At 34.1% G+C, this 14,360-nt stretch overlaps 1 protein-coding gene across 2 annotated transcripts in view; it reads right to left on the bottom strand.

The window, feature by feature from the left end:
- The window catches only part of DPY19L1 (dpy-19 like C-mannosyltransferase 1), a 104,869-nt gene that overhangs the window by 20,515 nt on the left and 69,994 nt on the right, over positions 1-14,360 (bottom strand). For both annotated transcript variants that reach the window (XM_045564414.1, XM_045564413.1), the window contains exons 11-14: positions 11,279-11,365; positions 9,127-9,186; positions 8,509-8,589; positions 1,615-1,716 (exon numbers count right to left, since the gene is read on the bottom strand). In XM_045564414.1, coding sequence (XP_045420370.1) covers positions 1,615-1,716; positions 8,509-8,589; positions 9,127-9,186; positions 11,279-11,365 — 330 coding nt within the window. The remainder of the gene's footprint in view (positions 1-1,614; positions 1,717-8,508; positions 8,590-9,126; positions 9,187-11,278; positions 11,366-14,360) is intronic.

A 14,360-nucleotide genomic window follows, 5' to 3' on the forward strand; every position in this document is an offset into this window, starting at 1 on the left:
TCTTTAGTAATAGATAAAAAAAACTATAGAAATGTTTTTAATAACAAAGCCTTACACATGGCAATCCTGTGCACTGCTCAACTATCTTTCCACTCAAAAACCATTGTTAAAATTTTGCTCTCTTATACCTTATGTGTGTTAATTATAGGTAAATAAGATTGTACCATTCTGTTCACTCCACTACATCTTAAGTAACTTTCCATGTCAGTATGATACCATATTATGGAATATCAGGTTAGTTTCCCCTTTCCCCACTATATAGCTGTATCATAAAAGCAGTGCACTTCCTGAACTAGCACAGCATGCTGTCTCTACAGCACAGTCCCTATGGATTCCGATACTTCTGGAGATGGGGAATGGCATGCTGGAAACAGCTTGGCTGTTTTTTTCAAACTGACTGAAGTCACATTATGCCTCAATAAACAATTTCTTTCATCACATAACTGATGGTTAATACTCTTAGGCTGTGGTGGCATGTGTGATATCCTCCATAATGTTAAAGAGCTTTCACCAAATCCTAATTCTCTCCTAATGTTTGAATGAGTCTTTATCTCCTATGAACATTCATTTTAATGTCCTGCAAGATATTCTTCCTTTGTTTCCCTCAGCAGGTTCAACACTATCATTCGAATACCTTTTATCAGCCATTACACATCATAACCACTTGCCAGGACATAATAAATGAAGACTGATAGGCCACTGGAGTAAACAGTACATCTACAAGATACACTCAACTCAGAATGGCTGGTTGGTAGGAATTTGCCATGTGGTACACTACCACCTACTGGTCTGGAACTCAGGCCACTGGGCTAACACAGTGGGATCAAAGGGGGAAATGAATGTATCAATAGAATATTGTTGGCTGGTTTAATACATGCACACATATACAGCTTTTAAGAAAAATGTGTTACAGATACTAAGATATAATAAATAAGTACCACACGAATGGTGTTAAAAAAGACACATACACATATGTTCATTGAACCAAACCAGCTCATAAAGTATTATAAAATATTATTTTATTTAAAATATCAAAGTATTTTCCTATGTATTATCTCACTTTGTCTTCACAATATCTGTTTGTAGCATACTACTAGAAACTAGTAAACTATAACACAAAGAATGAGAGTTACTTATTCAAGAACATCACGCAATATTGTAGGCTTCTGTCTCACAATCCACTAAACTACTTTCTTGTTTCCTTCTAAACATCTGAGTACAGTTTTGGAAAGAAAAATGTTGTTGGACTGAAAAACTTGTACTCAATGGTATTTCAAAGCAATGAGCTCATTCAAACGACCACAAAATAAGTAGAAATGTGAGTTAATGCTATCTCTGAAAAGAGGAAAATTGAAATGCCTCTGTGTTTACTCATCCAAAAAACCACTGCTAGTCTGAATGCATATTTCCAAATTATCAAAATGAGGAAAAGCCATATATTTAAGGGAGCTATACTAATGTAAATATGAAAATCTTCCTTTAAGCTGCCAGATTTTCCTTTTCCTTCAAACTGAGATAACAGTACATAAGCAGTCTGAAATAACAGGAGCACTCTTTATAAAACATGAATGGTCAGAACCTAAGGAGAGAAAACTACAAGAAATCACATCTTACCTCCTTTTCCATAAAGTCAAACTCCGCTGCACAAGTATATAATAAAGTATCAAAATCCTTATAACTGAAGAATTTTGATGTTAATAAGTTGCCAATATGAGCCTAGTAAGAAATAAAGTGAGGTACCATTAAGCTATATATTGCAATAATACATTTTAATCTTAATAGTATCTAAAAATAGTCTTTACTACACTATAGAGCCCACTGTTCCCACACCATGCTTGTTTTTTTGTTAAAGAAGAAAGCGCTGTATGCTCTCCAACTTCACAGTTCCCCACTTCTTTTGCTGACAAGTGATAGCTCCAACAACACCCTACCTTGCACACTCATCAATACACCAAAGGATTTTACCCTTGGGTTTTGCCTGCTCATTGTGCTAAACCTGGTGAAACAGGCTAACTAGTATCTCCTTTGCTGGGGCCTACCAGGAGGTGTTGGGCTTGGGAACACATACAGACTTCTGTCAATCACAGAGGGACAAAGGGCTATGGAGTAAAGACACAGAAATCTTAACTCCATATTCTGGAAAGGGGATTGACAAGACTACTTGAGCAAAGTAGAATGTGGCAGGCCTTGGAATAAAAGGCACCTTTTTGACTAATAATCAACTCTTGTGTAATTCTTTACATGCTACCAAGCACTCTCACATCACCGCATTTACCTCCCATACAAGGAAGGTGGAATTATTTCCACTTTATAAATGAGAAAACTAGGGCTCAAAGACATAAAACATTTGCAGAACTTGAAAGTCCATTACTGTCTGAAAAAGCAAAGACCTAAAAAAGAGGAGAAATTATATTTAAAAGAAATCAGAACTAAAATTCTACATGATATCTATAAGAAATAGAAGGATCAGGCTAAGAGTAGGAATTAGAGAATGGTGAGAATGGGATGAAGCATTTCAAAATAGTCTGGTCTTGTTGGGGAAACAAATGTATGCTGATAAGTTTAAGAAATCAATAGGAAGAGTTATTGATTATACAGCACCTAAAATAGCAAGAAAACAAATCCCAAATAAAATGGAAGAAATAAGTCCTTGTATAATGATAACTGCCATATGTATAAAGAGCCTAAATTCACTAAAGGACAGATGCTCAAATTGGATTTAAGGGGGAAAATCAATATTATTTTATCACCAAAAGACATACTTTATGCAAAAAGTTGAAAACAGAATAGAAGAAGATACTCTAGATAAATGTGAAACAAAGAAATCCAAGTTAGCAATTGTAATGTCTCACAAAACTGAACTCAAGCAAAACATATATAAACAGAGATAATGAATAATATACGCTGGTAAAATGGACAACAAAGCAAATTACAGGTGGTATGAACATATCTACAGTTAACAATATAGATTCAAAGCACATAAAAGAACAACTGACAAAACTTATAGGAAGAAATAGATAAAGTGACAGTGTTCATTGGAAATGTTAAACATTACCCCCATAATAGAAAAATTAGATAAAAGTTAACATACAATTAAAATAATATAATTAAAAAGCTCACAAACAGAAAATATAAAGTTCACAAAGAGAGAATATACAATATCTTTGAACACAAGTGAAATATTTTTCTAAAATGTTCAGGTACCCTGTCACAATAAATTTCAAAAAGTTGATAAAATATAAATTTGTTTCTGATCATAAATGCAGTTAAACTAGAAAACAGCTAGGAATGCTTTAAAAATCCTTTTGTTTAGAAACTAAACAACATAAAACTTAACCTTTATACAAAGGTTTTCTTTAAGAAAGAAAACCACAAATGGCAAATTTGTAAAATACAAAAAAATGTACTACAGACTTATAGGAAAACTTTAGTGTTAAAAGCATTTATCAGAAAATAAGAGAGGTGAAAACGAAGGGGCTAAGCATTTCCCCTGAGGCATCAGAAAAATCTATAGACCCCAAAGAGATAAGAAGAAAAGAAATGAGAATAGAGATGGAACTTGGTGACAAACAGAAATACAAAAAAAACAAAGATGACTAAAGAAAGCCAGAATTTTGAAAATATTACAACAATAAATAGACCTCTAGCAAGACTAATCAAGGAAATAAAAGATGAAAACAAATGACAAAAAGAAAAAGGGAGAGTGGCTATGGATACAACAGAATTAAAATAAGAAGAGTATGCTACATAATTTGCTAGTAACTTTTAAAACCTAGGTGAAATGTATAAATTTCTGGAAAATTATAAAATACCAAAACTGGCACAAAAAGAAATAGAGAACCTGAATAGAATAATAAGCATTAAAATATCTGAAATAGAAATCAATTATCTTCCCTCCGAAAAAGCCCTAGTCTTTGATGGTTAATACAGATGAATTTGTAAACTTTCAAAAAACTGCTACATCCTTTCTTTCACAAGTTGTTCCAGAAAGTAGGAAAAATAGCAAACAAAACAAAAGCCACCAAAAACACAGCGCATTTCAGGAGGCTAACATTGATTCTAAATCCAAATAAGGAGAACTCCATAAAAGAACAAAAAGGCCACTCCCCATATATGCATATATGCAAAAATTTCAATAAGAATTTTGGCAAACTGAATCCAACAATACTTTTTAAAAAGCATGATCCATTTGATGGCATATATAAAATTGGCAAAGTTCTTCTAAAGACATAACTACCAAAGCTCATTCCAGATGAACTTGAGAACTTCCTAAAGAAGTCAAATTTGTAGTAAGAAAACCTATCCACAAAGAAAACGCCAGGCTCTGAGGGTTTCATTTTCAAATCCTACCAAACATTTAAGAAAGAAATAATACCAATTCTACACAAATTCTCTCTGGAAACAGAAGAAGACAGAACACTTCCCAATGATTTTAGGAGTCTACATTACCCTGAAACCAAAACCAGACAAAATCATTACAAGAAAAGAAAACAACTAAGATTCCTCGTGAACATAGGCAAAAAATCCTTTAAAATATTAGCCAACAGAATCCGGTAACATACAGAAAGAGTAATATATCATGAGCAAGTGAGGTTAATCCCAGGGATACAAAACTGGGTCAACACCCAATATCAAGGAATGGGGGGATTTCCACATATAGCAAAGAAGTTAACAACCTCCCTTCCCCAAAACAACTTTAAAAATTGGACAGAATTGTTAAAAACAACCATATCAGGCTCTAGAAACTGACCAAAAGGAAAGAATAAATTGAGAAGCATTTATTCGTAAAAAAACTGATGAACTTTAACAGTTGGAGTCTATGGCATTCTTGCCTCGGTTGCTCCCATACACCATCAGCACCACCTCCACCTTCCCCAGCTAGGTCACTGCAGTAGCTCTACCAGGCTGGGCCTGGTCATGAAAAGAAGAGCTTTGATTTGGGGTAGAGAGCAAAAAAACCTATGCTCAGTAAAACTAGTGAACTCAGTAGGAAGTAAAAGGTGAAAACTCAGCTCTGCCAGCCTAAGGTTGCAATCCCAGTGAGGAATAGCTAGAAATTTTACAGACAGATTCTAGAAATGAGACAACCATCAAGGGGGTAGATAAGCTCTCACATCCTGGAGGGCTGGAAAGCTGCACACATGTGTAGAGGAGATCCAAGACAGTCCAAGCTCTCCACAGATCCACAGCTGACTGGGAGGTGGCATGCAAATTCAGAAAAGACCTAAGAAGGCATGGAAGACAGGAAAAGATGGAGCTAACTTATGTTCAGAAAAGAGTTAACATAGTAGGCCTGAATGCTACCCTTTGAAAAACCTGTTTCCAAGGTTGGTCCTTGGCTAGCATCAGGGAACTTGATTTCAGGAGGGTTTTCAGATAAGGGTGGCCAGCTGAACCTAACTGTACAATGTGGTTTATCATGAAGACCTACATTCCTTCTGGGAGTTGGGAGTTTTGATATACGCTAGGCAGAGGTGTTGACACGACCAGCCTCCAATGAAATCCTTGGGCACTGAAGTCTCTCAAGAATTTCCCAGCTAGATGGTATTTCACATGTTTTGTCACAACTCATTGCTAGGGAAATCAAGCGCATCCCATGTGACTCCACCAGGAGAGAACGGTTAGAAACTTGTGCCTGGTTTCTTCCCGACTTCACCCTGTGTGCCTTTTCCCTTCACTGATTATGCTTTGTAGCCTTTCAATGTAATAAATGATTGTCATGAGTATGACTATACGCTGAATCATCTAATGAACTGTCTCTGCTAAAAATAGAAAGAAATTATCTGGACAACTAAAAATATATAGAAAAAATTAGCCAGGCATGGTGGCCCATGCTTGCAGTCCCAGCTACTTGGGAGGCTGAGGTAGAAGGATCGCTTAAGCCCAGGAGTTTGAGGTTGCTGTGTGCTAGGCTGACGCCATGGCACTGTAGCCTGAGCAAAAGAGCGAGACTGTGTCTCCAAAAAAAAAAAAAAAAAAAAAAAAGAACTAAAAAAAGAAAAGCAAAATGAGCCTCAAGCAAGCAGAAGGAAGGAAATGATAACCAATAAAATATGAAACAAAAATAATACAGAATAATAATGAAACCAAAAATTAGTCCTTTATAATGATCAAAGAAATTAATATGTCAGGCTAGACAGCCCAATGGTTAAAAACAAAAGACAAATTATAAGAATCCAGGAATGAAAAAGGGGATAACTGTAATAATCCAAGAGAAATTTAAAGAAAAATAAATAATTTTATTATTTTATGCCAACAAATTAGACAATATAGATGAAATGAACAAATTCTTAGAAAACACAAATTGCGAAAACTACACAAAGAACAAGAAACAATGATGATAAATTAGTAATTAAAAATATTTCCACAAAGAAAAGCCTAGGCCCAGATGTGTTCAATTAATATAAGACACCATGTTAACAGACAAAAGCAATAAAAACTGTACAATCATTTCAACAGATGCAGGAAAGGCATTTGATAAAATTCAACAAAATTTAACATCTACTCATGATAAGCAACAATGATTAATTAAACAATAACAATGACAACAACAGCTAATATTTATTGAGCATTGACCCCATGCTACACTGAGCAAGTACTTTTTATTTAGGTTTTCTTTAGATACATTGTCTGAAGTCTCACAGGTAAAATGTGGCCATTAGAACTTGAACCTCTTGGCCTGTCTGACACCAGAACTCATAAACTTAAATGTTACACTTTGGTGAAAGAACAATTGGTTTGCAAAGTAGACATTTTTTAAAGCCTCCAGAATTTACTGACTGAATCAACTTTAAATAAAATGTGCAAAGTAAAACTACTTTAGCCATAGTTTACAGCTCATCAGGCTCTGCCAAGAGAGCACTGATAGCAGAGGGATGGGTAAATCAGGTTTAATCTAAGAAATGGCTCACGCAGTTCCTAAAGGACAGGAAAGTGTGTCTAATTTTCTTCACAGAGAAGGATAGGTGGAAATGCTTAAAAGTTGGGTGATCTTGCCATTCTCTTCCTTTGAACTATGTCAAAATTAAGAATTTATGAACTGATGCCCTTGATCAATGTTACATATTTCTAGAAATATTAAAGTTACAACTAAATTATTTCTAATTTGGATATAACTGTGTCTACAGCACTTTTTTCTCCCTGGCATAACATTAGGCTGTGACAGAAATGACAATAATCACTTTAACCTGAGTCAATACCTTAACTAATTTATCTTTCTCCAGTGAGGAAGCAGCTTCCATAAACCTGGGACTGAAGCTATTTCACTTTTCTTTCTGCTCACTCTCTGCATCCTGGATGACTCAATCACCTTTCAGCTCTCATCTTCACAGCTGACTTCTAGGATCCTTCCCTGATCCTCCTCCTCTGCACTCCCGTATCATTCTGTACTTTTTTTTTTTTTTTTATCATAGGCTTTATTACATTATAATTGCTAGAAACTGTTTCTATCTCCCACTAGACCATGTCTTACTCAGTTTTGTCTCTCTAGGATATATTCTACTGCTGGACACATAGCAGGTACATACTGAGTGAATCAATGTATGCATTTTAAACTACAGTTTTGTACTTTAAAAATCTTTCCACAGGTTGTAGAGCACCTATTTAATAGCCCAGTTGTTTTCAATCTAAAAATTCTTTTTAAGCAAAAAATTCCCTTGATCATATGAAAGCCTATATAAATGTCCAATATGTAAAAGATTAAAGCTGAGCTGTCCTGGGTAAAAGAGGGGCTGGGACAAGATGAGAGAGAAGATAGACCGCAAGAAAAAGTCCTTGGAAGTCCTAGAACTTCACAGAATCCAGTTTCCAAACCAGACCTTTAATCTAGTACAGAAGGAAGAAAGATCGCCAGTAAAAATTATAGGGGAAAAAAATGTGGTTTACTTTTTTAAGTTAAGTCTTTGATAGCCTCCTGACTTGGGGAGTGCTGATTAAAAACACAAACACAAAATAGGCAAAGCAATTACGGATAGGAAGAATCCTTAAAGTTTGTAAGAGAATTCTTCTCATTTTATTTTCTTTCCTACCCTCTTACCAAAACAAACCAACAAAAAACTTCTCTTAATAAGACAAACTTGGGTCAGATTACCCTGTAAAGGCTTAAAAGTAAACCTTTCACAAGCATTGGCCAGAAAACAGGAGAAGAAAGAATGTGACTATATAATATGATCTCTGAAGATGGTGTCTTTGTTACAAAAGTGGAGCATAAAGAAGCTAGAGAAAAATGGCTGTATAAACCTTAAAATTTGAGCTTTAATCTCTAGAGTTTTCTTCTTTTAAAATCTTTGTGATGGAGAAGAACCAATAAAATAAGAGGCTGTGCCAAGAAATTAATTTTGGAGAGTAAAACTATATACACAATCACATTTACTTTCTATTATAGTAAATAGATAATAGGTGAAAATAGAATTCATCCTAGAATTTGAGTTATTTTAATAACTCAAATAATTCATTCTTAGCCTGTTTGGTTTTTTTCAAGTCTTTCAAATTTAAGCAAAAAACACTTACATCATCTGCAATGCCAAATATTTTGGATGTCAAATATTTGAGTACGACAGTTCCAAATAACCAAAAACATCCTTGTATAACCTAAAAAAAGCCCAAAACAAAACAAAAATAAATTTGATGCTTCATATTCCATAGACATAGGCTAGGAAGAAAAAAATATAAACGCTTTAATCATACATGAAATAAATATCTCTATCTCAAGGACAAAATGCTAAAAAATGTATCTCAATTTAATATAAAGAATGCTGCTCCAAAATCAAGGGGCAAAGCTAAAAATATATACATACAATCTTATCAAAATTAATATATTTTATAGAAGATTTATACAGCAATTGCTGTTAAATTCCCCCTCTATTAACAGTTTCTTATACATGCACTGTTCCTCAGAAGAAACATGGATAATAAATAAAACTGGAATTCTTAACTACATATCCAGGATTAATTTTAACTTGTTTTTGCAAAAGGGCAATTTGGCACATTACAATTGAGCCCGAATATTTGTTACAAAACTGTTAGATCCCTTGCATTACATAGGTCATTTCCTTAAAAGTAAAATATGAAGCCAATTATATATTTTATCAAGGAAAACCATATGTATCAAAATAGATAGATTCTTACCCATAAACTAAGTTCAGATACGTTTATTTTCAGGAAATGTGGTTTCATTGCCAGAATACCCTAAGCAGAAAAAATAACATAGTATACAGTTAATACTTATAGACATAAATTCAAGTACCAAAAAATTATCTAAATAATAAGACTCTCAAGTATCTAAAACTGAACACACCACCAGTTTTCCACATAGCATCACCACATGCTCATTTCTATAATCGGTGATTTCAAGAAATAGACCTATTTTATCCAAAGCTTAGGTCAGTTAGTGACTTTGTAAAGTTGAAAAAAGAATCACCATATGTAAATTCCTATGACAAATTTTACATATTTGATTTACCTAACAACCAAGAGGTACATAACAATTTCAAAATTTTCGATAGTAGTTATACAGGAGTAAGATTTTCCTTCAGCTAAAAATTACTGACCCAAGATAAACAAAAAATGAGATTTTAATGAATCAACTAAATACCTCTCCTCTGTCAAATCTTAAGTCTTTCCAGGTTCATAGAGTCCCAAACTGTTTTACCTATAGGGAACTACATCTACTTCAAACTTAGCAAAAATAGGGTTAGAGATCAAAACATAAATAGTCAAACCCAAATTAAATCTTTTCAGAAGTTTCTGAGTATCTGAGAACATAAAATGTGACATGATTCAGGTTTCAAAGTGATTAACTATAAATAAATATATGCAAATTTGTATTTAAATATGTATACACATTCTATAATCTATAACTGTTGGCATCACTTATTTTTATATCTCAAAATATATAAAATATACATAAATATGCTTAATTCATACCAAAGCACACCTCAGTGTCAAGCATCTAGCAGGGTACCTGACATACTGCAGGTGCTCAACTGAACTGAGGAGAAAATTCTTACAAAATGTATTTAGACGTTATTCATATGCAATATTCAATTCGATAGCTTCCCTGTACACATTTATCAAAAGTCATATACTTTATCCTGGGTAACAGCAGTACTTCCCAAAGTACACATGTAAAATATAGAATTGAGTGCACTGTTGCCTTTCCTAATTGCAAAGCACACTGATTTTGATTTTAAGAATGATTTGTATTAATCCCAAAGTAGAACAACTCAGTTAATGATTTTTGTTGTTGAAAACACAGAATCATCACATGCTAACTGCTCACTTCTGTGACTAAGTATACGTGAGGCACACAACCTGAAAAGGGGTGGTGGCCCAGATTGCGAAGAGGCATATTCTTAAAAAATGAGTTCTTAAATAAATATTATTTGTAAAATGAGACAAAGAAATAGGAATTTCCAAATTTGTTAATGGGTTCTAGAAATCAAGAAAGCCAAAATTTGAGTAACCTAAATGATAACTCAAGAAGTAGAATACGTCTCAATTAAGACAGTCCAATATGCTTTTGTCTTCAGGAAACCACCTATCCTATCACACATGCAGTTTAAACGTAAGGAGTAACTTAGGTTTGCAAACATTGTAATGGTGATACCCATTAAAAAAGGCATAACCCCCTCTGGAAGTCTTTAAATTTAACGAAACTTTTATATTTTGATAACATTTTGACAAGAGTGGCAGAAGAAATTAGATGACCGTTCACCATTTGTTCTAACTCTGTAAGACAGTCTCCCCATAATCTCAAGCTGTTCTTCATAGTGATTTAGCAAAGTATACCTTAATCATCACCTGACTTAAACCACCTGAATATTCCTTACAAATAGATGGAAAAATCCCCTAAGTAAGCAAGGTCTCAAGCCTCTGATCACAGCTGAAGGAAGAGGGGAGCTGCTGGGAGATGGCAGTGGGAGGAAAGGGGTTCTGAGGGTAGAGCAGAAATAGGATAAAAAACAGAAAAGAGAAACAGAAAAAAGCACAGAAACCTTTCTGAAATGAACCCTGGGACCAAAACTTAGGTGACAGAAGCTGAAGAAAGAGAAAGGGCAGATTAGGGCTAAGAGGCAAGGTGCGGTGCTTTCTGATGCTAACTTTTCATTGTGTTTGTTTCCTGTTTTAGAAGTGAGTACTTGAACACTGCCACAGAGATGTATTCAGTAAGACACCCGAGATGGTTCCTGTAGAAACCCCTCATGAACCCCAAGCCAGTGAAAACCCGATAAACTATTATTAATAGTTTCAAAACCAACCATGTTTAAGGAACACTTACCCAAATAATTACCAAAGAGGAAGCATAATAAGAAGTTATTAACATTGAGTTCCCAAACATCAAAACAAAACAAAGTGCAAGAGAAATCTGCAAAAATCCAAGAAAAAATATAATTAATACAAATAAAACAAAAAACATTGATTTTTATGATATAAATTGTACATGTCCATGATAAACAAAATTCAAACCATCCAAAAGGGAATATACAATGAAAATAGCCCATTCTCCATCACACACTTCAAACCCCAGAGATAACCATCAAGTTTCCTGTGCATCCTTCAGACATCAAAATGTATACATTCTAGTTTATGTTTTTTAAATGGAAACTTACCCCATAAACTCTACTATTTCTTGCTTCTATTCTTAATGTATTTCAGAGAGCTTTTCATAACAACCCAAACCAATCTAAATCATTCTGTTTAAGAACTAAAAAAAGTATTCCATTTTATAGATGCACCATAATTCTTTAACAGGTCCTCTGAGTACTGCTGAACACCTAAGTGCTTTCCAGTTCTATTTTGTTTTGTTTTGTTCTTCCTACTACAAACACTGCTATGATAAACATCCTTATGTGTACATCTTATGTACATGTCAATGGATAAATTACTAGAAGTGGAATTGACAGATCAGGGATGTACAAATTTTACAATTAGGAAAAATACTGAGAAATTGCCCTACAAAAAGATTATACTAATTTACTCTCCCAACAAGGCATGAGAGTTCCTGTTGATGCACATCTGGCAACACTGTGTATTATTCTTTTAATTATCTGCCAATTTATAGGGAAAAAAAATGTTACCTCATTGTTTCACTCTTCCGTTCTTTTAATAGTAAATGAGACACAGCATCTCTTCTTCTATTTGCTACTTATGTTATTTTGTGTGTGTACAGGACTTGTTTATTCCTATGTCCATTTCTTTATTGCATTTTGAAAGCTCTCTGTTCCTTAAGAGTTCTCTTTATATATTATAGAACATAGCTCCTTATCAAACAAAGATATTGTAAACCTTTTTCCCAGTTCATTTTTTTATCTTAGTGGTATTTTTTTCATGGTTATTTTCTAAATCCATTACTAAATTTATCATTCATTTCCTTTAGGCCTTCAGGATTTATCTACATAATTAGAAAAGCCTTTAAAACTAAGATAATACATATTTTCTTCTAGAAGTTTTATTTTTGGTCCATATATAGCAATTTCCATCTGAATTTTAGAATCAGTCTATTAAGTTTCAAAAACTAAAATTTTTAAGACTTTATTCAATAACATACATTATTTATAGTTATATCTGTCCAACATTGAATCTTTATATCCAAAAGCAATACATGTTGCTTCCATTTCTTTAAGTCTTCTTTTACATACATTAGTGAGTATAAAATTTTCTTCATATAGATCCTGCATATTTCTTAGTATATTATTTCTGTTGCTATTGTGTCAGGAATCTTTTTTCATATTTTCTAACGGATTATTACATGTATTTAGAAAAGTTATATTAAATATGCATGAATTAATAAAATCTTTCATTGTTTCTAGTAGGTTATTAATTCAGATTTTTCAAGTATTCAAAATCAAAACACCTGTAAATAATGATACTTTTATATCTTCCTTTCCTATTTTTGAAACTTTTGTTTTGTAGTAAATTGTATTAGTTAATATTTCTGCAACAATTAAGTAAAAAGAGTGGTAGTAGGTATATTTGTCATGTTTCTGGCATTCACATGAATAGTTCAACTGCTTCATCATTTTGTATGATCCTAGCTTTTGGTTTGAGGTATGTCTATATATTTAAAATTTCAAGGAAATATCCATCTGAGACAGGGAACTGGCAGATATTGCTTTGGGCACTGCTTTGGGCATTGATTAATTGTGCAGGCATTGTTTTACAAAAAAGGATGATCAAAAAAGGATGGAGGCAGGGCAAGTTCCAACTGATTAGAACCAAGATGGTGGAGAAATTGACCACCTCTCCACCTTACAGCTTCACAATACATTTCATTACCATAAAAGTTTCTAAGAAAACCCTCCACTCCCATTATGTACCTGATGCATGACACTTCCTGTTTGACCATATGTAGTCAAAAGGAGGGCATCACCCTAATTCCAGAAAAAAGCCACCCTTTTGAGGAAATAACAAGAATATTCCTCCCCTTGTTTAGCCTATAACTAAGCTGTTGCTTAAATATAAGGGCAACAGGAACCATGGGGCTGGTTCTCTTCTGCAGAGAGAACTAACTAACCTCTGCTCTGTCTGTGGAATAGACTTTCTATAGTTCCAGAATAAATCTTGCTTTCACTTTATACTGTTGGCTGGCCCCTGAATTCTTTTTTGCATGAAGCCAAGGACCCACTTGGACTTCAAGTGGCTCTCAGCACTGGGAGTCACATCTATTTTTACTTAAAGTCTTAAAAATCAGACAAAGATGTTGACTTTTATCAAATATCGTTATAACACCAAAGGAAATGATCATATTGTTGATTTTTTTTAAATCCTTTTTTTTTTAAGAGGCAGGGTCTGGCTCTGTTGCCCAGGCTGGAGTACAGTGGTAGGATCACAGCTCACTGTAACCTCACGCTCCTGGGCTCAAGCCATCCTCCTGCCTCAGCCTCTCAAGTAGCTGGGACTACTGGCACATGCCACCACACCCAGCTAATTTTTTTCTCATTTTTCTTGCAGAGATGGAGGTCTCACGATGTTGCTCAGGCTGGTCTCGAACTCCTGGCCTCAAGCAATCCTCCCGCCTCAGCCTCCCAAAGCACAAGGACTACAGGCATGAGCCACAGTGCCTGGCTTTTAAATCTCTTAATGCGGTAAATTATATTAAAAGAATTTCTAAGGTCAAAACATTCTTGCATTCCTGGAATGAAATATTTGGTACAAATTTAACAAAATATGTACATGATCTATATGAGGAAAACTACAAAACTTGAATGGAAGTAATCAAAGAAGAATTAAATAAATGGAGAGTTATTCCATGTATGTATAGACAGACTCAAAATTGTCAAGATGTCAGTTCTTCCCAAATTAATCTATAGATTCAACACAATGTCAATCATTATCTTGGCAAGTTATTTTGTGGATATTGA

This window comes from Lemur catta, chromosome 11 (assembly GCF_020740605.2).
Source record: "Lemur catta isolate mLemCat1 chromosome 11, mLemCat1.pri, whole genome shotgun sequence".
NCBI classification, from domain to species: domain Eukaryota; kingdom Metazoa; phylum Chordata; class Mammalia; order Primates; family Lemuridae; genus Lemur; species Lemur catta.